The 26669-nt window shown below is 37.7% G+C and overlaps 2 protein-coding genes and 2 pseudogenes across 2 annotated transcripts; 2 read left to right on the top strand and 2 right to left on the bottom strand.

Annotated features, from left to right (window-relative positions):
- The first annotated feature begins 1052 nt into the window (after positions 1 to 1052).
- Positions 1053 to 2043, top strand: LOC104780897 (putative receptor-like protein kinase At3g17420). The gene is made up of 3 exons (XM_010505437.3): positions 1053 to 1257; positions 1336 to 1447; positions 1534 to 2043. Exons 1-3 carry the CDS (start codon positions 1121 to 1123, stop codon positions 1882 to 1884), a joined length of 600 nt encoding a protein of 199 aa, XP_010503739.2. The 5' UTR covers positions 1053 to 1120; the 3' UTR covers positions 1885 to 2043.
- A 6540-nt stretch (positions 2044 to 8583) lies between these two features.
- LOC147946055 (uncharacterized) lies at positions 8584 to 10116 on the bottom strand. The gene has a single exon (XM_087509476.1). It carries the CDS (start codon positions 10114 to 10116, stop codon positions 8584 to 8586), a length of 1533 nt encoding a protein of 510 aa, XP_087365602.1.
- A 497-nt stretch (positions 10117 to 10613) lies between these two features.
- On the top strand, positions 10614 to 25223 carry LOC104783987 (serine/threonine-protein kinase STY13-like; annotated as a pseudogene).
- On the bottom strand, positions 19991 to 22022 carry LOC147946054 (uncharacterized; annotated as a pseudogene).
- Positions 25224 to 26669: the final 1446 nt, after the last annotated feature.

The following is a 26669-nucleotide window of genomic DNA, read 5'->3' as shown; positions in this document are numbered from 1 at the left end:
TCTCCAAGTGGTGAGTGTGTGTTGTGTTCGGTCTTATGGCAATGCCTAAACGGTTTAGGCTAAAAACCCTAACATGTATTTGCTTAGTTTCGATTTCAATTTTTTTTTTTTTTTTCGAGTTCTACAAATGGGAACACTTATTTAATGTAGCTCTTTTGAGATGGTGGATATTCTGACCTAATCATATAAGCTCCATCGGTAACAAATTCTCATTTCATGGAAACATTTATTTAATGTAGCTCTTTCGAGATGGTGGATGTTTATACATTGGCATGGCGTTGTGTCAACTTATGTGATACATATATATATAGTCACATAGACTAGAACAGAAATATCGTACGTAGACTGGAACAGAAATATCGTAAGTTTGAAAATCTTTTCTGTCATATGATAATATCGCAACCCCATATGTCTTACTCGGTTGCGAACGTCATTGGCTGTGAGTACATTTTGTATGTAAACTAAACAAAATTAGGATACTATGGACGTTGGTTACCTGATTATTTTATCTAATCTTTAGTAGTAAACATTGATAGAAGATTATTTTATCAGTCAGTCGCGTTTCTATTTCATCATGAAAATTATTGGCAATGAAAATAAGACTTATTTATAAAAAAAATAAAAAAAAAATTTATTAGATAGGAAATTTATAAAATATATTGTAATTCCAGCTTTGTTACCATCTTTCTCTTGCTATATATATACAATACATTGCTGTATACAGCTCATGCATAAAAAGTTTTTTCCAAAAGAGTTGCACATAGAGTCCACATATATTGTTAAACATATTAAGAAAAAAAGCTACCTAAAGATAAGATTATAAGAAAATCAAGAGATGTGGTGGTGAATGGATAAAAAATTTAATGTAAAGATAAGCTTGGTAACGAGACCATTCATACTCATTGGTAAACAGTAACTGTAATAATTAGTATTGATTTTCTCGTTTTTATACTATTAATTGTCAATACACGTCGGATAACAACTCGTAAGATTACAGAATCACCCCCACATGTTGTAGTACTATAAATAAGCCCAAGCACTTCCTCTATCACTCATCATCATCAACATTTCATCTTTCACTAATCATCCTTAGTCCTCTCAGTCACTTCCAGCCTTCAAAATGAGTGCTGGACTAATGGCTTTGTCAAACGAGAAATTCAATTTCAGTATCAACAGGGAATTGCTTCTCAACCCAAACGATGTCTCAGTGGGAGAGATGATTGGAGAAGGAGGCTACTCCATCGTCTACAAAGGATTGTTTGTTCCATCTCTCTCTTATTTTTTATAATGATGAATTTAACACTAATTCGTATGTTCTTTATAATGATTTTATAGGCTCAGAAACCGAGTTCCCGTTGCTGTGAAGATAATGCAACCAAGTGACAAAAAGAAGTTTCAAAATGAAGTTCTGTTACTATCCAAGATGAGAGATGCCAACATTGTGAAGGTAAAAAATGAAAAATTTATTAGTTATATTGGTGTTTTATCATTATAATAGTGAGAAATTAAACATGGTTTTTGGTGATTGTATAGTTTGTTGGAGCTTGCATAGAGCCGCAACTGGTGATAGTTACCGAACTCATGGAAGGCGGCACTCTTGAGAGGTTCATGTGGAGTTCTCAGCTGAAACCTCTTGATCTATACTGGATTATACTTGAATATTGCTGGGCACATGATTCGGATGCACGTCCTGAGTTCAAGGAAATTAGGCTGATCTTGTTGACAGCCCTGTTAACAGTTTTGACCTCAAATGAGGAAGCTTATGACGGTGATATCGATGAGGATTCGGTGAACAAACCAAAGGAGAAGAAGAAGAAGAAGAAAGTACTGGTGAAGATGATGCGTCCTTTCGTTAAGATGTTTAGGGCTTGTTACAAGCCATGATCATGTTATTGTGTTTTCCATAAAATTAATAGAAAGGGGGTACTCTTCTTTCGTTGTTGTTTTTATCCTCCTTGGTTTTTTCTTGTTGTAATAAGATTTTTCTTGATTGGAAAAAAAAAAAAAAGATTTTTCTTAAAAGAAAAATCAATTCAATTCTCATTCTTCTTTTCATGGACATTTCAACTATTTTTCTTTACAGAAAATATATTTTTATGGTCACCATATATAAGCTGAATAAATCACAAGTTGATATTGGTAAAATTTAACATTTTTCATTAGAATTAATAACAATATAGTAAATAACAAAAGATTGTTCAAGGTACTCAATTGTCAACAAAAAGGAAGAAGCATACAATCCTTTGTTATACAATGGAGTACCTTTTAACAATCCTTTCCTAAGATTTTATTTCAAAAAATCTTTCCTCACTCAGTCAAAGGAAGAAACCATTCAAAGCGCCTTGTTATGTATTCTTTTTCTTGAAAGATAGCTAAAATTACAACTCAACATTTATCACTGATGCAAATGATTTTTAGATGATGGATTTTTTTTTGTTGTTTTTTTTTTTACATAAAGGTCAAAGACCAAGCTTTAGGAATATCGCCGAAATGTCTCTATCCTAAGTATATCACTCAAATGTGAGTTCTGACTTTAAGGGGATTACTATTATCTTAACCTTGAAACCAATATTAAGTAGTAGATCGTTTGATGGTGTGATTGGATGGTGCTTTAGAGTCAGTAGAAAGTTAAATAAAAAAACAAAAAGGCCTAATTTTGAGCCAATCATTCTGTAGTTTTAGAAAATGAAGTCACAGCCCGAAAAGTTTAAAAGAAATTATATTGGCTGTGAGAATCAAGTCTTTTTCTTACCATTTCTCCATATTGGCTGTGACTTCATTATATTGGCTGTGAAAAGTTACAAATTGAATAGAAACTGAACTCCATAGTCTTTTTTTTTTTCATGAACTCTTAACTTTAACGGGATATTTATTAAAATAGGGCTTTTGTGTACCAAATATTTGAAATTGGGTACTATAGCCCGTATTCTCAAGTTTAGGCCTTTTTGTGGTAGACAAAAATACAGTTTTGGTCCTCTCATCTTCTTCTTCTTTCTCCTCATCTCCCAATCTAAACTCTGGCTTCTTCTCCCGACAACAACCATGCTTCTCACCATCATGCTCCATCATCACCATCTTCGTCACTTTCAACACCAATTCTTTAGCTTCCAAAACACAAATCGCTCTGTCGCCAACACCATCTCCAATCCAATGAATTTATGGATTCAATCTCTTTCACTTTAGATGAAAAAAACTAAACCCTAAGGGGATACTATCCAAAAAAAACAAGGGCTCCAGTCACAAACATTAATGGATTGTATTTCTCCACCACCAACACTATCTTGGAGATCCGATGAACACAATGAATTTAATGAATTGTGTTTTGTATAAACGAAACTAAACCCTAAAGGGATCTTGTCTGGTGAACCCAAAAGAATCGTAAACACTAATTGATAGAGAACTCATCATCAGCCGACAAGTTTCTCGATGGAGAGATTTGGAAATCAGGAAAAAGAAAGAAAGAAAAAAACCTTGTGCACGGCGCAGAGAAGAAAAGAGAAAGAGAGAGTTGAGCCTTTAGGCAAGGGTAATATTATCTTTTTGACTGAATAAAAATACATGTTTCTGTAAGTATGGACAATAAGTCCTAAATCTGTAAGATTCTGGGAAAAAAGGCCCATTTCTATAATTAATCCTAACTTTAACTCTTAAGTATTATCTATTTGAACAAAAAAAAACACTTCTGCTTTATTTTTTTATTTTTTTTGTCAACAACAGATCAGCTCAAACGAGCTAATTGGTAGGAAAATCGTTTACAAACAATACTTGGTGCGGAGATGTACACGCTTGGCGTGCCAAAGAATCCGCCCTTAAATTAGCATTTCTAGGAATTAAAGATAAAGAAAAGGAAGAGAATTCCTCCCTATCAGTCTTGATGTCTTCAAGGTACGCCGAGAACGCTGGCCAGTCGGAAGGAGAAGACACCATCTTCACCAAGTCTAAGCAGTCAGTATAAAAAGCCACCTCTCTGAAGTCATGGCCGATCATGCAGCGCATCGCCCAAAGGAACGCTTCAACTTCAGTATGTAATGGAGATAGACTTCGCCTGAAATTCTTGGCACCCAAAAACGGCAACGTTGTCTGGATCGAGGTACAACACCAACCAGCACCTGCATACAAATCCCCTGCTTTCCAAGATCCAGCTATGAAGCATCGATATCCTGAAAAGACCGAAGGAAGGGAAACCGTAGGCACTCTAACTGGAAACTCGGAAACTACTGGAAAGGTGGGACTGGTCACTAGATCATCCTCTATCTGAGCCTGCTGCCATGCTGCAGCTTCACCCTCTGCTACCCTAACAATATCCTCTGGCCTTTCGGCAATATTGTCAAAGACACATGCATTCCTTGCTTTCCAAATAAACCACATAAGCCAAGGAAAAGCCGCAATACGGGCTCCCGGATTCTGCTTCCCTAAAAAGTGATCAACATTTGCATATATTGATTCCGTCGGGAAAGAATTAGGTCCCACCGGCACATTTGCTAGCGCCCAAACCTGACGGGCCGGAGGACACACAAAGATGGCATGATTTATTGTCTCCGAATCCGCGCCGCATCGTACGCACCATACATCACAAGCAATACCCCGTAGTCCCAAATTTGCCGAAACCGAAATACAACCAGATAAGACCTGCCACATAAAATGCTGGATCTTAGGTGGGCAACGAGCCCTCCACACACTAGCGAGTAGGGGGTAATTTCCGGGCCATAACCAGTGGCCGCAAAAGTCCGAACCACGTCATGACGTGCAGTATGATAGCCTGATTTGACTGTATACTTCCCAGTTTTCGTGAAATGCCAACCGAAGGGATCATCCCTTTGGTTACCACCCAACGGAATAGCCCTGATTAATGCAACATCAAGTGGATCAAAATGCTCATTGAGCATATCCAGACGCCAAGAATTATTTTGTCGATCAATTAATTGATTCATTTGAAGAGAAGGGTCCTTTAACGGCCCCTTGCTGGAAGCTGGTCTCGGGAATTGAGCTGGTACCCAAGGATCTGACCATATAGAAATGGTGTCCCCAGAACCAACCCGTTTAATAAGCCCTTTATTAACCAGAGAGCGAGCAGAACATATACTCCTCCATCCATAGGAGGGAGAGTATGACCTAATTGGATCCAACAGATGCGTATTCCTATAATACCTACTTTTGAAAACCCTGGCAAACAAAGACTCTGGAACGTCTATCAGACGCCAAAGTTGCTTAATGCCGAATTAAAGTCATCCACATTCCTAAAACCAAGACCACCTAACTGTTTGCTAACACATAATTTCTCCCAGGCAAGCCAATGCATGCCCCCTGTCTGACCATTTGTACTCCACCAAAAATTTGCCACTGCACTGGTAAGCTTGGATGTAATTGTTTTTGGTAACCGAAAACAAGACATCACAAACGTTGGAACAGCAGTTGCAACAGATTTAATCATCACTTCCCTTCGCCCTTTTGAAAGCAAATTTACCGCCAACCATTCGTCCGACTTTGAATCCGCTTCCGAACAAAAGAGAAAACCTTGGTCTTAGCCCCACCCAAACTTTCGGGTAAACCTAGATAGGACCCCATACCACCCAAAGTTGTGATCCCGAGAACATCCTGGAGCTTGGTTTTTGTTTGCTCATCAATCTTGTGCCCAAATTGTACCGAGGATTTTGTAAAATTTATTTGCTGACCCGAAACAGACTCATATTGTTTTAGAATATCTAAGATAACCCGACATTGTCCTCTGTCCGCCTTACAGAAGAAAAGACTATCATCGGCAAACAACAAATGCATAATTGGCGGACATTTGTTCGCCACTTTTATCCTTGTAATAAGCTTCTCCCTCTCTGCTTTCTGTATATTAGCAATTAACACCTTTGTGCATAAAATAAACAAATAAGGAGATAAAGGATCACCTTGTCGCAACCCCCTCTGTGGCACTATCAAACCATTCGGCTGGCCATTAATACGAACCCTATACTCGACTGAAGTGACACAAAACATTATCCATGAAACCCATGACTCTGCAAACCCCATCTTCTGTAACAGAGCTGCCACAAAATCCCACTCAACCCTATCGTATGCCTTACTCATGTCTGTTTTGATGGCCATAAATTTCCCTTTGCAAGACGGGTTTGTACGCAAGTCATGAAACATCTCTTGAGCAATAAGGATATTATCCGAGATCAGCCGACCCGGAACAAAAGCCGATTGAGTCTCGGAGATAAGACCAGGTAAAACCCTCTTTAGTCGCTGACATAAAATCTTAGAAATGATCTTATACCCAACGTTACACAGGCTAATCGGACGTAATTCTGCCATTCGAGTTGGCTTTGCCACCTTCGGAATAAGGCAAATATGAGTCCGATTGAGGTACTTGTCAAAAACTCTCTCCACTAAAAACCTATTAACCAAATCCACAAGATCCGTCTTAACCATACCCCATGCTTTTTGGAAAAATAAAGCTGTCATCCCGTCTGGGCCTGGGGCTTTATCCGGATGCATCGTAAATAAAGCAGATTTGACCTCAGCCTCCGTAGTGGGTCCTGTGAGCCGCTCATTATCCTTGGCAGTAATCACCGTATTGACCTCCCTTAGGACCTCCTCAAAATTTTCTGGATTTCTTGAAGTGAACAAATCTTCAAAATATGAGACTGCCGTGTGACAGATATCAACATCCTCAGTGGACCAGATGTCGTCCCTATTAAACAAATCAGTAATCCGATTACGAGCCCGTCTCTGCTTTGTTAAGGCATGGAAATATTTGGAATTCTTATCCCCCAATTTCATCCATTTACTCCGACTCTTTTGATACCAGTAAATCTCTTCATCCCCATACGCTTGAGGTAAACGATTCTGCAGTTCCGAGATTGTAGAAGGAGGAATTGAGTCATCTGCCAGAGCCACCTCCAACTGCCGCTTTAAGTCCTCAATGGTTTCCCTACTGTATGGGACTTGTGATTTACGCCACTGAGAAATCGCCTTCCGACAATTCACAACTTTTTGCACAAAGTTATCTGAGTCCTGATCTAAATCCCTATCCCACCCCGATGCTATCGCATCCATCATCCCCGCCTTACCAATCCAGCAGCGGTCAAACATAAAACTCCTCTTCCCCCGCGGCCTTTTAGCCCCAATATTAACCACTAGAGGCTTATGATCAGAGGCTATCATTGGTAAATACTCCGTCACCGTATCCGGGAACAAATCATGCCAATCCTCATTCCCTAAGGCTCTGTCTAACCAACATCGTATAGGTTTTTTATCCCGCCAACCCCTCCAAGACAAACAATCACCAATAAAAGGAAACTCCAAAAAGCCACAATCCCGAATCATCCCATTAAAGGAAAGAAAAGAGGAAGGATGACGTAAATTCCCCCCCCCCCCCCGTTTTTCATGGTTTCCTGTCAGCTCATTAAAATCCCCAACCAAAAACCATGGGGTGGACCGATTAGAGCTAATTCTTAGAAGGCGTTCCCACACCATATCCCGATTCTTAGGGACAGGATCCCCATAAACGAAAGTTAAATGGATAATCCGGCCTTTGAAAACCGCTTCAATATCGATTAATCTGTTAGACTCAAATAAAATCGATACCTGAAAATCATCTTGATTATAAAAAAGAGCCATACCACCACTATAACCAATAGGATCAATTGTTTTCAAATTCTTATATCCGAAATGACCAACAAACTTTTCTAGAATAGAAGTAAGTTGTTTGGTCTCCATGAGAAACAAAAAATCCGGCCGATGTTTCGACCATAAATCCCTAAGATTACCAATTGTAGCCTTATTACCCAGGCCTTGACAATTCCAACTCACAATATTCATGAAATAAATAAAGATTTTTGAGGGTAAAAACACCCAAATACATCTCCTCCCACCCTGGAGAAAATATAAAATTGAAAAGTAAACCATATTACAAATTTTCCTCAGAAAACTATATTACCACCAAAAAAGCCGTAAAGCAAATGTCCAAAAAAAAAGATACCCAAAAAATACCCAATATTCAAGAGAAGCGTATGACCGTGAAGCATAACGACATAATATTCAAAAGAAGATCCCCAAAAATAGGCCACCCAAATCCCATGGAACATCTGTAACCCAACGTACCGGAAAAAACCAACACGGAAGAAAACATCCGGCAATTAAAAACCTTACCATGCAAATATAGAAGCATGCGAAGGGGATAGAACACCTTTGCTACTGAGGGAAAGATTAGCAGGCCCAATAAGAGCCCAAAACCGGACCCCCATAATTTGAACTTAACCAACAGTTGATTTAAACTATATGAAACCCAACACGGAGACAAACAAAAAATTAAGCCAATGTACCAAAAAAGAGGCCAACAGAGATTTATTCTTACTTGTATAAATAAAAAACATCGGGTACAACCCAGAATAATACAAACCAAAACCACAAAGAAAATCCAAAACGAGATACAACGACAACCATACGGAGCTGACATTGATGACTTATTCCAAAAAACAAAATGTGAGAAAGCCAAAGAAACCAAAGAAAACAAAGCTTGCTTCCGGAGGAAAGACCAAGTGAGGTAACCAACGTCCTCATTCTCTTGCTGCCCGTTACGAACTAAATCCATTAATCAGCGGATGGGGTTGGAGGCTTCCCTCCTTGGTGAGAACCAAGTTTCCCATTTGGTCCACCACCCTTGGCAACAACCTTTTTGCGCGGAGATGTTAAAGAGCACATGTTCCGCTTCTTAGTACTAGCACCTGGGAGAGCACTTTTTTGCTTGACCTGTTTGGCTCGTAAAGGAGGCAATGTTCCCCCTCCTTCTTCACCCCATGACTTGTCCTCAGAGACCTTCTCCATAACACCACTAACCGGTTCACTAACTGCTTGATCAGAGACATCCACCTCACCGGTGCTCTCCTCCACAACCTGCTCATCCGTTTCCTGTTCATCCGTGAGGAGAAAATCCTCCTGGGGAAGCCCCTCTGACACCACATCTTGCTCCTCCATGATAGTGTCCATGAAACCCAAGGTTTGATCCTCACTGAGAGGAAACTCCGGGCCTAACAATGCACTGAGATCATCAGAGAAATGTACCACTTGCTGCGACAGACTCATGGAGCCTGGCTCCGTGACACTCGCATCACCAGCACCAGGAAACAAAGCCTTACACACCCTCTTGTTAACACCTTGTGCAAGAACCGACAATGACTCCACAGGAGGATCACCCGTAGCAACAGCCTCATCCACATTAGGACCCAGAAAGTCATCAAGAATTTTCTGCTCATCAACCGTAAAGGTGTGTCTCACATCACTTGTACCAAGTTGAACTTGACCATCCCCCGAGACAGGGACCTGAGAGGTTGAAGCGGTAACAGAGACCACAGGCATACTCTTCTTCACAAACCTTTCATCCACAGGAGCCCCCCTTTTAGTCTTCCTCCACTTACCACTGAAACCCTGAGCAGCCCGATGATTAAAGCCCTGAGAACCAGCACCCCGCCCATTTCCACTAGCAGACCCTTGGTGAGGCACCCCAGAACTAGCACCACTCACCCCCGAAGCATTACCACTCGCCACACCATTTACCATTGCTCCCTTGTAGCTCTGGAGCTTATCTTCGGGCCGAGGATCAAAACCTTCCTCCACCCTCTGTTTCCCCTTATCTCCAAAGAGTGGACAGCGGGATACATCATGACAAAGGCTGAAACAGCGCCTGCAATACCCAAATAGACGCTCATAGCTCAGAGATATTATCGTCTCCTCTCCACTATGAAACTCGACTCTGGCATCAAAAGTTAATGGCTTGAAGCCATCCAGCAGAATCTTCACCCGTCCATTATCCAAGTCGACCTCCTCAACCTCGCCCAAGTCAGCCCCGATGGTACGGAAAGTCTCATCTGCCCAGAAGTGCAGAGGAACTCCCATCACCCTAACCCAAAACTTGATGAAGCAGGGGTAACGCGGATCCACCACCGGCTCCCATCTGACCAAAGAAATCATCCAGTGATCAAAATGGTAGGGCTCCATCTTCAGTACCTCTTGAATGTCATTCTCTTGCTCAAAATCAAATTGAAACCGTCCCAAACCCAGATCAGCCCCAATCACTCGCTCCTCCATCTTCCATATCTTCGGCAGCATAAACAGCAGCGCCTTCATATCTTGCATCATTGGATTCATGCATCTACTTCCGCTTTATTATCTACAGAAATGGAGTAAAATATTTTTGTTTTTCAATTATAAATAAGTTTTGTTTGCATATAGGGTCAACATATAAATAGTAACAGCTAAATAAAAAGGGAAAAAATATGGACATATATGCAAAAAAAATACTTAAAAAATAAGAATTGTATGAAAATTATGACATGTGGTGATAAACAAATAGAGAAATTTGAATTACAAAAAGAGAAAATAATCTTTTAAGTAATAGTTTTCATTTTTCCTTCTTTCAAGTTTGAATTATCAATTATGACATAACAAATAAATATTCCAATTTTTATTTCCTCTAATCACATTTTTGGCGTAGTAAAGACTAATGAAATTACATGAGTATCCATCCCCCGAACTCTACTATAAATCTATGTAACTCAAGCACTTCTCTTTCACTCATCTTCTTCAATCACTCCTCACTTCAAGTCATCAAAATGAAAGCTCAAATGTACACAACCTGTTCGGTGATGCTTAACCTGAACTATCCTTTTCTCATGTCATCATTTGGCAGCTAAGATGACCGTTGTGAGTCTAACAAGCAATTCAATTTCACTATCAGCAAAGATTTGCTTCTAGATGCTAAGGATGTATTGATGGGACATATAATTGGAGAAGGAGCCAAGACTATCGTCTACGAAGGAATGTGAGTTTCACCTCTCTCTCTCATTCTCTCTCTCTAGTCTTGTTTAGATTTTATTTTATTTTTATTTGTTATAAATTTATGGAAAACAATAAGAAATTTTGTGATTTTTCCGTTTTTCGCAGACAGTAACTACAAGTGAATTTTTAGTCTGAAATGACATGAGGCAACCTAAGGACCAATTATATATATGTTCCACAATTTTGAGTGAATTAATTAATGTGATGTTGCATAAAAATCATTAGTGGAATCATCTTAATTAACAAAGCCCTAAGAATGGATTTTTTTTTTCTTTCTAATCACTATTTTTTTCATATTTCTTCTCTATTGATTTTTAGATTCAGCATATGTAGATACAAATTTCTTGTGGCGGTGAAGGTAGTGCAGTCATGTGAAACATCTGTTGTAAGCATAGAGGACAAACAACAGTTTCTTTGTTACTATACTCGATGGAACATAACAACATTGTGAAGGTAAAAAATGAAAAAGTATATTTATATTGGTGCTTTCAATATTAATGGTATATATAAACTTAAAGTAACGAGGAATCAATCATGGCTTTTAATAAAGGAACAATTGCATTTTTTATACCTTTATTTGCATTTAAATGAAATCGTAGACCATATATTCGATTTTCGAGAAACATAACCACCAAGGGTGCTGAAATTACAGTTGACTCTCTTACGACCAAACAAAAAACAGAAGCTGAAATGACAGATGTAACCTGAGGAAGTCTGCAATAGATTTTTTTATGGTGGTTTTCAAATTGACGTCTAATGGAAGACATAAAAATATGTGTACTCCTTAATTATAGTTTAAATTTTAATTTTAAAAATTATAAAAAATAAATTGGTAAACCTATTGACCAAATAATAACCACATAGACTTCCTGCATTGAAATAAAATAAATTTACATATAAACTAGTCAAATTAAGGAAGGAAATGTTGATTAGGTTAAAATTATTTGATTTAGGGTTTGCTTAAGTAGACTTCTCTGTAGACTATTGGTGGTTGACTTTGTAATGCCATCAACTATTAATATTATATTATTTTAATTTCACCGACAATTTAATCAAACTGATAGCTGAACTTAACCGAATGCGAACCGATTCCTTGATTTAACCTAACCGGATTCAGTAACCATATAAATACTTCTTTCTGTAAGTCAACCCTAGTTTGTATGTGCTTTCTCTCTCTCCATAATTTCTCTCTCTAAAATTCTGATATTGTTGCTCTCGAAAATTCAGATTCTATCCTCATCATTTATCATCTTCGAAACTCAAGAACATCTCAGATAAGTATTCTCATCATTTATCGTCGGCTATTTGCTTTTGTAACGCTTTAGCTAATTTGGTTCGAAAATTTATATGTTCTCATAGTTTTTAGTTCATTTTGCACTCAGATATGGGGTTACACAGCTACACTCAGCCATCTTCTAGTTCTTTGCAAGTATGGAGTGAAGGTCCACCCGAAGTAAACTTTCTTGGCCTCACAGTTGGAATTCCTGACAAATGTTTCTGCGGAAGGGAAACCGTTATGAAATGTTCCACCACAGCCGACAATCCTGGAAGGATTTTCTTTGGATGCAGTAACCATGAGGTTGTTAGATTGTATGATGGTTTATTCGTTTGGTATAATTATTATTTGAGTATAGATAATATTCTTATGGTATATATATTTCTATGGTACGGTATAGGATGGAGAGGACCATATTATGAAATGGTGGGATGAGGCTATTATGCAAGAACTTCAAGCAATGAGAGGTGGACTTGCTGACCAAAGAGATTCTATTACAGCCATCCAAGAAAATGATGAAATGCTATGGGTTCAGCAGGAGCTAGACAAGGTGAAAGATCAGATGATGGAATTACGTCTGTCAGTTTGTCGTGTACGCGCGGTGGTCGAGAATGTCTTATTCGCCGTTATAATCTTTATTGTTGTATTAATCTCTTATGCTTCATAGATCTTTCAAGTAAAATCTGTGAACCTCTCTTTATCGTGGTCGTTTGTTTGAATAGCGTATTTATGTCTGTAATCTGTGAACTTGCTTCAGTTTCTGTAATATTTGGACGATATCGTTGACTTCATTAGTTGACCTATTTAGTAGACTTCCCCCGTTTACATTAAGAAGTCAGTCGACGAAGTCTACTCGTTAATGATTTACGACACGACGGTTTGCGTTATTAATAATGTAACTGTTCATTGTAACCATTTCGTCTCGTATATATAAACCAGCCCGGAGCCTTTTGATTATTTTAAAACTGCAACCAAAAAGTTATCAGTAAATCATTTCTTTTCTCTTTAAAAAAAATAGTACGTAGTTCATCTTCACAACGGAGAATTGGTGATCGGTCAATATACTTGTATCGGTCAATATAAATCATCCACGCTTAATTGGAGACTGATCACGGTTGGGTAATTGAAACTTTCTCTGTATCACTTCACTTCATCATATGTGTATAATCATCTATTATTCACGTCTGTGTAACTCTTAGAAAGTTTCTATATCATATCACTTTATACTTATAAGTGTAGAATTCTATATACACGCAACTTTTGTCCCTGTACCATAGAAACTCGTTTATCGTCGTTAACGATGTATTAATTTGGTTGATTAGATAGATTTGCAGTTTAAAGTACGTTTTAGTTTTCCAGAAAGAAGTCTACTTGATAAGTCTTCAGCATAATAGTACAAAAATTAATTTGATTTAATGGATTTTCAGTTTAAAGTATGTTTTAGTTTCCCCAGAAAGAAGTCTACTTGATAAGTCTTCAGCATAATAGTACAAAAATTAATTTGATTTGATGGATTTGCAGTTTAAAGTATGTTTTAGTTTTCCCAGAAAGAAGTCTACTTGATAAGTCTTCAGCATAAGAGTACAAAAATTTATTTGATTTGATGGATTTGCAGACGGTTCAGTTTTCCGTGGAGAAGTTTACCAGATAAGTCGTCAACATAATCATTACAAGGTATAAATTAATTTGACGTTAGTTGGGGGTAATATTTATATGTTTAATTTACCGATAAGCAGGATCCGGTTTTAACCGGTTTCTTTATAATTTCTTCCTAATTTTCTGGTATTGTTTCTAATAAAACGATTTTGGTTTTATAAAACCGGGATTATTATAATTATTGTAATTTAATACAACTTAAAAACCGAGATAACATAGGATAGTTATCTCTAATTCTTTCTTATAAGGAACTAGAAAACGCTTCTCTTCCGCTTATCTCTTCCCCTTATCCTTCCGCTTATCTCTATTGCTTATCACTAACGGTTGATTTTCCCATTTTTTTGTTCATGTTAAACCTAAATCTCTATCTTTCGGATTGTCAGTTTACTTACTTTGTTTAACTTATTTGTACCAGATCTCGACGAACTCTGTATTCTTCAACCCAGCCGCTTTATCTTCATCTTCGCCGCGTCTTCGCTGTCGTTGTACTCTTCGATCAAACTGAAGGTTGACTTCTTTTGCAATTCGATAGTAGCCTTCTTTTTCAATTTGACGCATAGACTTATTGGATTTGTTTTCCTCTTTCTCAATCTCTCGTTTTTTAATTTCCTCGCCAAACCTAATCTTATCTTACAGAATGGATGAGGAGAGACAACCAGAATTTCCTCGGAGGTTTTACACGAAAGGTGATGAGCCGCTTCCTCAAAAAAGCATCGGCTATTACAGCAACAATACGAAGCTGTTTAATGAACTGTACAAAGCTCTCGAGCCGGATAAATGGGACGAGATTTATCAATCTCGACTGGGTGTCTTGTTACAGTTCAACAAGCTCGAATTTGAATGGGCTTCCAGACTGGTTCACCATGTGCTCACCTTACAGATAGTCTGCAACGAAAAGTATGAGATCTGGAGTCTGGTTGGATCTAACCCTTTACGATTTTCTTTGAATGAGTTTGAAGCCATCACTGGACTTAACTGTGACGATGTCGAGTCGTTGGAGCAGCCACAGGTTAAGGTTTCAGACGAGATGGAAGAGTTTTGGGAGAAGCTTGGAGTCAATTTAGACAGCGGTCCGAGTATTGAGCAATTGGTCGCAGCATGTAAGAACTCAAATGATTGGGATAGAATATAGCGTGTTAGGTTGGGTTATTTAGCTATCTACGCTGGGTTTATAGAAGCTAGGAAACCATCAACGCCCACCCGTCTAAATATGGCTAGGCTAGTCATGGATTTAGATGCATTTCTTGATTATCCCTGGGGAAGAGTTGCTTTCAAGAACCTGATTCTGTCTGTTAAGGAGAAAGACTTAAACAAGCAGAGTTACACCATACACGGATTTGTCAAACCTCTACAGATATGGGTGTACGAATCTATGCCTGATTTTGGCAAATTAATTGGGGAACCATTGGCGAACAATCCAAGTCCACCGTTGCTTGCTTACCGCAGTTCTCGCTGTAGAAAATATGTCAAAGAGGGCATTCTAAAACAGGTACGCATCTCTGTGATTTGTCTATAATTTATCTACGATATTAGATGAGTCGGTAACCATTATTGTGTTAGATTTGAACTAGTATACTGTTTTATATAAATTGTAGACAAACTTCAGACACTTCAAAACCATTGGTGGCATGATTAGTCCTGTTTGGGAAGACGATGAAGCAGATGACAAGATTGATAACATTTTGAGAGCATTCAATGGGGGTTTTGGTCCATGGAAGTGGGGGAGAGGTTTGTGGCAGACGGTTGGTATTTATGAATCCAACAATGCGAAGGTGAAGGTTGAGGAAAAGAGTGAGAAGAAGAGAGCTGGTACATTTGATGAGCCATGTGGGAAGAGGCACTGTTCAGGTACTTCAACTGCCTTGGACTTCAATATCTTGGATTCTATTAAAGATGAGCTCGACATGTGGGGAGCAGCTCTGCTCGATCAGATGAAGGAAGGTTTCAACATGTTGAATGGGAAGATTGAAAGTCTGGCTTCGGATCTTACCAAAATGAAGGGAGATGTGACTGGTACGAAAGAGGCTGATCCTTTATCAAAGGAACAAAAGGACTCTCAGGCAGCTACTGGTACGAAAGAGGCTGTATCAAAGGAACAGAAGGACTCTCAGACGGATATGGTTAGGTCTGAACACTTGCAATTTCCTACTATGATCCCTCACAATCACAATACCAGGTACAATGCGAAGAAAAAATAGACTTCCAGAAGTTGTCAACTTCGAAGACATAAAAACAATTGTCTTCCTTATGTGAAGTAGACGTCCTTATGTGAAGTAAACTTTTATATCCGCGTTTTCTTTGTTTGATTTATTTGAGACAAATTAAACATATGAAGCGACTTTAATATTATTTTTTTTCATAAATGATCATGTAACTTTTAAATCGGAATTTGCAGAACAAGCCAGGGCAATCTCAGAGATACGAAGGTGCCAAAGAAAGTCAGCTCTGAATCATCTGACATTGAGTCAGACCCACCTGTGTTTATTCGCACGGAAATCCCAACAACTGCCGACTTGACTGCTAGAGCCAAGAAACAAGAACCAAGGAAAGAAGCGGCTAGGATTGCGGCACATGGCAAGGCTGAAAGGGTTAAGATGTTGGCATCAAGTCAACGTTCTCCTTTCGTTGGTGATAACACAGCCAAGACTATCATGGGTGATAAATCAGCCATTTCAGCGTACAATCCTTTTGATAAAGCAGACATGGAGTTGAAGAAGGTTTTACTTGATTTCTTAAAGAAAGATCCGTAAGTCTACTAACTTTTATGGTATGTTTCAAAAATTCTATTTGTCGAAACTCTAGTAACTTATATGTATCCTAACCATTCATCACCCGCAGGAAGTACAAGAACAAGGTCCCAGAGAAATCCTGAAGTTGTCTTTGGTGGTACGAACTGCAGACAAAAACAGTCTGGCTACGAGATTCGGTAAGTCTACTAGAAAATTTCTTCTTCAAGTATACTAGAAAACTTTGGGTCAGTCTTCAATATTATATAACTTCGTTTTAAATCCATGTGGTTATCCAGCACATGGATTCAGGGTTGAATCTATTGAGACATCGACACGCGCAGCATCCTGAGATGTTTAGAACGAGTATATTGGCTTTCCTAGACGCTATGTTCACTCATCTGTGGACAACGAAGTACCTTGACTTTGTCAATTCTGAGGCACATGCTAATGGATCTGGGAAACTGTTGTCGGCCGGTGCCTTCAGCTACCATGCAGGGGAGTATCCACCGTATGCTCAGACTAACAAGCAATGGGGTTTGGAAGTGGACGACTTATACGCGCCTTTAAACGTGAATTTGACGCACTGGGTAGCTATGTGGATCTCGATTCCCATGATACACATCGTCTTCTAGGATAGCATCCCGAGTGTCACAAACGACGAAGAGCTTGCATCTACCATCGAGCCTATTGCCGTCTTGGGTCCCTACGTGCTGCGGGAGTTAGCCAGCCCTGACCACAAGCATATGTATTCGTACGAGAAGTTCACTCATGAGCGGGTTAAAAAGGGATTGCCTCCGAACAGGAAGCCATGTGATTGTGGTGTGTATACTTTGAAGTACATAGAATGTCATGCTCTTGGGTTAGCCTTTCCTACTACTTTGTGCGACGCAAACATCACACGGATAAGGGAGAAGATTGTTTGTGACTTATTTCACGAGATTGAATGTCGTGGACCAAACGAGGAGAACTACATAGACGAATTTGGGCTCTATGATCCTCCCCCAATCCGGGACTAACTATAAACTTTGTTTGAAAGACTTAATCTCTTGTTTTAATTATGTATGACTCATTAGGATGATTTAGGATGATGTTTTGTTTATGTTGGGGGATCTTTATATTTTGTGGGTGGGATCCTACTGATTAAACTCTTGTTCTTGTTGTCTACTAGTTATATGGAGGATATTGGTATTTTTTGGTCAGTTTTTCGTAACATATATATAACTTCAAACGTTAAACGTTAATAATACAGATTGCTGTTTATTTGTACACTTGTCTGTTCCTCATTAGTTAGTTATTAAAATATTAATTACTTGTAGTCTTCTCTAAACAATAGCGTACAGCGAAAGCCTAGTAGACATACTTCTGAAGTTAACTTAGAGACTTCGAATGGATATTGTTGTCCAATAGACATGTAGAACTTTTGTTCTCGTAGTTAAATTTTTTGTTTAACTCTGATGATAGGCTGCTATCCATATATTTTTGTGGGATCCTCTCACCTAACATCTCAATACTAAAACAGTGGTTCATCCTTTTGCTGTCGGACCAAATGCCAAGGCATCTACAAAGTTTCAATAAATGCCAACATAGTGCTTTTTTACCTGCTCTCCCGCCGATACTCCCTCTACTCTGCTGTCGGAACTCAAGAAGCAACATAAAGTAATATAAAATGTGACAGATTTATAAACTTTATTGGGGAATGTGTTATTTTAATTTTTTATTAAAAATTAATAAAATAATACAGAAAGAGAGAGAAAGAAGAGAGAACCGATGCTTTTTTTTTTTATCGTCTCTGTTTATTTTTACACTTGTCTGTTCCTCATTAGTTAGTTATTAAAATATTAATTACTTGTAGTCTTCTCTAAACAATAGTGTACAACGAAAGCCTAGTAGACATATTTCTGAAGTTAACTTAGAGACTTCGAATGGATCTTGATGCACAATGGACATGTAGAGTTGACCGATAGAAATAGAGAAATAGGTATTCATTATTCATGTAGAGTTGACAAATAGAAAATAGAAATAGGTATTCAGAATGCATACATTAAGTTAAAAAATAAAATACAAATAGGAGTTTGGGTGATGCAACTAATCGTCGAGACGGACATGAAGTTTGCCCCAATCAATAAGAGGAGGAACCACACACTGTTTGACATCAGCTTCCGCAACCTCTCTCATCTCCTCTAACCTCTTGTGCTCTGCCTCGAAGTCGACAAGTTGTTGACCCAATATTTGATTCAGTTGGGATAGTTGAGCGTCGATCAGATCCACTTAATGCACAAGGGCGGTAGCCTCTTCCTTCTTCTTCATGTGATCTCTCATCATACGAAGAATTGCTTTGAAGTGATCCTTCGTCTCTTCTTTAACCATGACTCTCGTCCTCTCAAACGCGTCTTTCATGGCATCTATTACTTCCTCTTCCCACTCGAAATCAGAACTGTTTTGCTTACGCTTACTGTAACTCTCTTCGGCCATAGCTCATAACCAACTTATTCTCTTGTTATCGAAGAAGGAGATGCAATAGATTGAGTGGAAATTGAGAGGATATTTATAGGTGCAATGATCGAAGAAGAAGATGAAGAGACGGCAACGATACAACGAATGTAGAGAAATCGAAAGGGTACAACGAATGTAGAGAAATCGAAAGGGTACAAAGAATGTAGAGATAGCGAAAGGGTACAACGAATGTATAGATATCGAAAGGGTACAATGAATGTAGACTTGAAACAATATCATACATCGAAAGCTTAATAGACATCTGGTTGAAGTCAACTTAGAGACTTCGTACACATTCCAAGACACATTGCGATGAAAACAATGAAACCTATCCAAGAGAGAACCATGAATTGTTGAAGCATTTTTTCCCTTTCATTGGCTGCCAGTAAATCACATTCAAACTTCTTCTTGTCTTCCTCATATGTGTTAACCACCCAAGAGTTCACCAAACCGTTACCAACTTGTTCTTTCATTTCTCTTATAGATTCTTTAAGTACCTTGATTTCTTCTCTATGCCGACGGATCTCATCCCTCGCATCCAATAAGCTCCGCCTTTTCCAACCACGTGATGGTTCTGCGTCTGACCAATGGGAAAACCCATAAACAGTGCATCTGAAGAAATTTCTTCCCGAATTTGCATCTGTCCATGATTTCACAATAATCATTGATCTACCGCAGTAGTTGCAGATTGGACCAGTAAATTGTATATGCGAATTTGTATCAGAAACTGACCCCAAAATTTGACTCATCATTCTCTAGCTGATTGTGGTTGTTTAAGAAGAGGAGTATCATAAAATGGTCTTACGAGTAAATGATAGTTAAGTAATAGTCTTTAATAATGTTGACTTGAACACTGGGATAATCCCTAAAAATATTACAGAGACAAATTATAGCTAGGGAAATTCTAGATGACTTCACGATGAAGTTAACTTCTACTCGCCGTCTTCAGCAACCTGAACAAATAATTCTTAGTGTAACCGACGATCATATACAAAACGTTAAAAATGTATCAAGTGGGATTGTTACTTACACAATGAGGTCGAGTATGTCCAGGCTGTCTGCATTTTGAACAAGCATATTGCTTATGAGACTTCCTCGGCTTGCTCCCATTTTTACGTGACAGTTCTAGCCATGTTAGCCAACGAGACTTCTTTTGCCTTCCAGGCTTCCGCTTCGGTATGGGAGGTATACATCGGACATCTGGCCCAATTAGATCGTGCTCGACATTGGGCATGATGGTAGCCGCGTACGACGCATAGACATAATCTTTTCTATAGTAAGCTTCGACTACGGTAGACATATGCCATCCGCTTGACTTGACAGCCTTAATTGCATGTAAGCATGACATTTTCTCAACATTAAACACCCCGCATGAACAAGATTTTGCTTCCAAGTCAACCAAACAGTCACATTGCCCACCCCTAACGTAGAAACGCCAACCATCAATGCGTTCTACCGTCATCATATTTGTATAATGCTCCCTTATGGCCAATAAGAACTCAACACCCCGGTAAAAGTGGTTGTCAGACTAAGTGCATCCTCTCGTCTTTTCCATTACCACCTACCTAACTTTTTCGTAATAAACTCAATGAGATATGTGATGGGATAACCTTTGGTTCCTTTAGCATGGAGTTGATAGATTCCGCAATGTTGCTAGTCTTGATGTTGTATCTATCTCCTGGACAATAAACCCGAGACCATAAAGCTGGATCTGCCTCATTCAAATACGCTGCAAGGGCCGGATTTACGTTAGTAAGGGAAGCCATGTGGCGGTTGTAATCATCATGCGTATGCGCATATGCTGCCCCTTTCACCAAGTACATCAGTTGCTTCCCACGGAAATTAGAAATTATGTTTTGTTGGAGATGGTAGTAACATATCCCTCGTGTTGCCCATGGCATAACATTGCGACATGCTTTAGCTATTGAACTGCACCTATCCGAAACTACTATCAGTGGATATTCATCCGAGATACACTCACTTAATTTGGTGAAAAACTAATCCCATGAAGCATCACACTCTGAGTCGACAATTCCAAAAGCCAACGGAAATATCTGAAAGTTACCATCTTGTGCGCAAGCGACTAGCAATACACCTTCATACTTTCCGGTGAGATGGGTTCCATCAACCACAATAACTCGCCTCACGTAATTGAAACCACGGATTGAAGCATCGAAAGATAGGAAAAGGTACTTAAACCTATGCTCGTCATCAACCACAAGGTCAACGACACTTCCCGGGTTTGACTGTTCTATTTTTCTAAGACAATAAGGCAACTTCGCATATCCAGATTTGGTGTTTCCTCTCACATATTCCAAGCCATATTGTAAAGCCCTGTACGAAGTTGTGTAATCCAATGTCATGCCAAACATTGTCCTCATTGAATCTTGGATATGTTGTGGGACAACACCATCTACTATTCCTACCCGGTCTACAAAAAGTATCCCAATATATTTGGAGGTGCAACGCTTACGGTGAGCTATGCGGTCCACAATAGAACATGTATGCACGTTCAGATATTTGGTGACCCAAAAAGTGGTTGGATCATTCTTCACAGTGGCCACGACCCTCCACGTGCATTCTGGCACAGAGCATATGGCCACCAACCGAGACTTTGTGGACTTCTTAATTTTGAAAGAGAATTTTAACATAATAGCGGTCAAACACACCTCTGTTATGACATCATGTTTGCATGGAAAGCATTGACCTACTTTCAGTTGGTCTATCCAAGATTTATTTAATTGTCCATGAATACCACCAACAAACGGTTTCCCTTCTTCAGCATCTACATCCGGGTGATCTCCATCTTCATCGTCATCTTCAATTTCAAATTTATTGTACTCACTGTAATCGAAATCCATGTCATCAACATCTTTTGGCTTCTCATTTGTAGTATCATGGAGAGCTTCTTGACATTCTTCTACACATTCATCGGCACCTGGATCTACATCTTCACCAAATTCATCCGTTGGCTCCCCATCGTCAATAGAACAAGAGTTTTTTATATCATTAACACATTCCTTAACCGGCTGTCCATCCATGCATCACGTAGAGACGCAAAGTCGAACAACATTCCTACTACTAAAATCTATCAAGTTCTGAACTGATCTATCATTTGTGACATAGACAGGAGGGGTATCTTGGGGCAATTGTTGTAGCATCATCTCTGTTAAGGGATACGATAACTGAACCATCTCTGTTTCTTTGTCAATCAAATAATCTTCTACAGCCATTTTAAGAAGCTCATCGTATGTACAACCGTGTCGCAAAAAAAACATTCTCCCACCTTTCGTCCATCCATATCAAAATGCCAAGACCCATTTCTCGTCACCCATACTCCGTAAACAACAGGTATTTGCGCCATCTACCTGAAAGAGTAAGTAGCAAGTCAAATACTCATTACATAGCTGACTATCCGTAGAAGTCTTAAATCAATAACCTAGATGCCTAACAAAACCAAAAACATGATTGATCCAAAAGTATAATATATTATCATGAAAAAAATAGACAGAGGCAAGTACATAACCGATACAAAACAAATGAACTACAAAATCAAAAAGAAAATTTTATAAATTTCAATTAAACACTATTTCAAATATACAGACTTCACAGATAACTCCAACGGTTTGCCTTTGTAAATTAGTCTACTTTAATGACCTAACTGCCTATGAAAACCAAAAACTTGATTTCTCCATATGTATAATATGAATTCATGTCAAAAACATACAAAGGCAAGTAAATAACATATATCAAAGAATACAACAAGAAAATCTTAAAAATTATTCACCAATTTGCAATAATTTGGTTTTCAAAATCTGCTGACTTCATGTTGACGTCAACGGGTAGATATAAACTAAACTATACGAAGATAACTTCAAATGAAGTCTATTTTTTGCGGTCTATTTTTGCAATTACAATTTAACAAAGCAGACAGCGGACGAAGTCTACCATAACCGGTTGACTTCTTTTGTGGTCATCCTTTGTTAATTTTTTGGTCAGTTTTGCAATTAAATAGATAAAACTAGATAGACTTCAATGAAAAGTTCCACCTGTTAACTTCAATTATAGTTTACTCTGGTTATTTTTACAATTGACCAACCCATTGACTTTACAGTAGACTTCTGTCTAACAAGTAGACTTCATCTATCCGTCAACAAGAAAATGTAACCTTCGTCGTGGTTAGTTTTGCAATTGACCAAGTTTGACTTTTGCCAAGTAGACTACGTACGAAGTCTATAGTAATGATGACTTCGTTTGCAGTCTGCCGTGGTCATTTTTGGGGTTGACCAACATTTTAAATTTTTAATTAGTAGACTTCTTTTGTAGTCAACTAATTATTTTAATATAATAATATTACGATCAATGCTTAAATATTTTGGTCAACTCCAAAAATAGTCACTATAGAAGTCTACTCGTTTATTATCGTAAGAAGACTTAGTCCAGCAGTCATCACTAAAAAGTCAAGAATTTGGTCAATTGCAAAAATACACCTTAGTAGACTGCAAACGAGGTATCGGTTAGAAATATTATAATGCAGTCTAAACTATATTTTTTTGTTTTCAAATGAAATTAAGGAGACTGAAATTTTAGTTTACGGGCTCAAAAGTCGATAAATTTTAAATTGCAAAACTGACCACATAGTAGACTTTACATGATATTATGACGGTTGGACTAACAAATGAAGTCTAATTTCGACAAAAAAAACAAAGAAAATCACGAAATCTACCGGAAAATAACCTTATCGGTGGTGGTTTTGCAATGTCAAGCACCAAGGACGTCGTATTTAGTCACCACTGAAGAAACACAGCGCCAATTTTCCTTGTTCACGAGATATAACAAGATTAACGAACTTTCAATTTTTTCGATTAAAATGGAGGGGAGATGGAAGAAAATGAAGTTCTCATAGCATTGGGTGTTATTTAAGCTCACAAATCGGGTTGTTGAAGCATTAAGAGCTTCAAATTTATTTGTTCATGGTTGTTAGAAAATTGATGGCGGTGGTACAACCGTAAATAAGACAAGAAAATGAGGATATGGATGTAATAAACATTTTCGCAAGAAATTCAAATAAATCAGAAATAATGGCATTTCTGTGAATACAATGAATGGTAGAAGATTTAGTAGGCAGAAAGTGATAAATGTTGGAGAGAGAAAAAGAAGAGTCTAGTCTTGCAATTGACTCATGTTAGGAGTCTAATTTTGCAAGTCTTTGTATAGTTTATTGGAGCTTGCATAGAGCCACAATTGATGATAGTTACTGAACTCGTTGAAGGCGACAGTCTTCATAAGTTCATATTGAGCTCTCGTTCGAGTCCTCCTAATTTAAAGAAAACACTAAGCTTTGCTTTGGATATTTCTCGAGCCATGGATTTTTTGCACTCAAATGGCATCATTCACCGTGATTTAAATCCAAGTAAATATTTTCCATTTTACACTTGATCATGTTTTGTAGAATAACAAACCGAATTTAACCAATTGGTCTCTATGTTTGTGTAGGGAATGTGTTGGTAACAAGTGATATGGAAATGGAAAATTTGGCTGATTTTGGACTTGTGGGAGAATATAATATAGGTGGCATGACTTGTGAGCCTGGCACTTACAGATGGATGGCTCCTGCGGTAATGAACTGATTATTTCGAGACCTAAATCTTCTTTCTGAAACATATCAATTCATAATTTTATGTTTGATATCCACATGTATGTCTCCGTGAGCCACTCAAAATTGGAAGAAGCACTATTACCACAAAGTCGATGTCTACAGGTTACCACAAACACCATTCAGTGAGATGAATAGGACTTCGTCTATTCTCTATTTTGTGAAACAGGTAATTTATTAGATGATACAAATTAACACTTTTAACTTATAACTGGAAAGGAGATAAAAATGATGGATCTTCTTAATTTTCTTCTAGGGCAAGAGACCAAGCCTTAAGAATATTCCAGATGAAATTGTTCCCATCTTGGAATCTTGTTGGGCAGAGGAATCAGAGGCACGTCTTGAGTTTGGAGAGATCGCTATCTTATTGGAAAAATTGTTAAACGACTTGAGCTCAGCTGAGACTAGTAATGAAACAGTAATATCAGATGAAAAATTATATGACGTTAAAATGGGAGATTTGGATACCAATTGTTTGATTCAAAAGGGCTACCGCAGGCTAGAGAAACCTAAAGAGAAGAAGAAGAAGAAAGTGATGAGAAGAATACTTCCTTTCTTCAAGAAGTTTTTTTCATCGGAGGGGTGAATTGCACTTTTTTGTGTGTTTCCTATAAAGATGAAGGTAATTTTTAACTTCTTTCATTGCAAAACCCAGAGAAAGTTGGTAGACTAAGTAAGAAAATTACAAAACAGAAGATTTTGTCATGTGCCTGTTTTGTCTTCTTCTTCTTTGGGCCTTTTGTTATTTTGTTATTTTTGTTGTTCTTCTTGTAACAAAAAAAAAGTAATGCATTCCCATTCTTGTTTTTCATGGAAAATTCAACTATTTATTTTACAACAAAAAATATATCGTTGTGGTTTTAGTAAAATTTAACATTTCAAATTTGAAGAATAGTTATAGTAATTTGTAATAAGTGAACCATTATTGAAATGACAATTATCAATTTATATTGAAAACGGTCTCTTCTTATAGTATCGTCTCTCTTTTTCTCTCCAATTTTTTCTTTATTTATTATTATTTTAATTAGACATCTCTAGGTGATACGGGAAACAAATAAATGTATGTAGATGATAGATATTAAAAGAATACCTGTCTAATCTTCTTTTAGATAATTTTTTTTGTCCTAATTTTTTTGTTTTTGGTCAACCTTGCTCTAAGTTTAAATCACTTTATTTAATTTTGAAAATAAATTTCAAATTATTTTGGTGGAACCGACGAAAAAATAAAAGCACCATCTCTTTTATACATTTATTCTTAATCTTGCTATCTATTTAATCTATATATATAACAGAATCTCTCAACTCTAATAAGTTTTACTCATGGTAAAACTTCTGTTGATAACAAAAATTTGCAGGATAAAGGATAGTTGCATCTTCCTACTTGTATTTTGGATGTCGTCTCAATATTACGTATTTACGATTTGGGTTAGCGGCTTTCATTTTTGTATTTAGGATTTAAATTTCATAGATTTAAATTTACATGTTTTTGTATAGATTTCAACTTTGAAAGTACGTACGGCGTATTTATTTTGGTTGAACCATCACGAAATTAAAAAAAAAAAAAAACTTTATCCATTCCTAAAATAACAATCTATTTAATTTTGGTAGATAAAACGTGTTCATCGCCTATCCAAATATTTGGATATGTATAAGATATACAAATTGTGTAGGTAAGTTAGTAATCTATTAGAAAAGGATGTAGCAATTTTAACAAAGATTTAATGTTTTCTTGTATATATAACCTTGATGACCAAATTTTGCAGGAAAATGGATATTCACGCATTTCTGATGTATCACTATTACTTATTTACGATTAGGGTCGAGGGTTAGGCTTTATATTTCTTATTTACGGTTTAACTTTGAATACTACTAAATTTACGTAATTTTAGAATTACTGACCATATTTTTAATATAGATGTCAATTTTGAAATGAAGGTTTATTATAGTGTATATAGAGATGGTTTATTTTCAATATGGGATAACTTGTTCTGTGGGAAGGTTGTTAAAGGGTGGGGACCAGAGTTCAAGGAAC

This window comes from Camelina sativa, chromosome 4 (assembly GCF_030686135.1).
Source record: "Camelina sativa cultivar CO46 ecotype springtype chromosome 4, ASM3068613v1".
Classification (NCBI taxonomy): domain Eukaryota; kingdom Viridiplantae; phylum Streptophyta; class Magnoliopsida; order Brassicales; family Brassicaceae; genus Camelina; species Camelina sativa.
The sequence above is the reverse complement of the archived record's forward strand: the minus strand, read 5'-3'. Positions and strand labels throughout refer to the sequence as shown.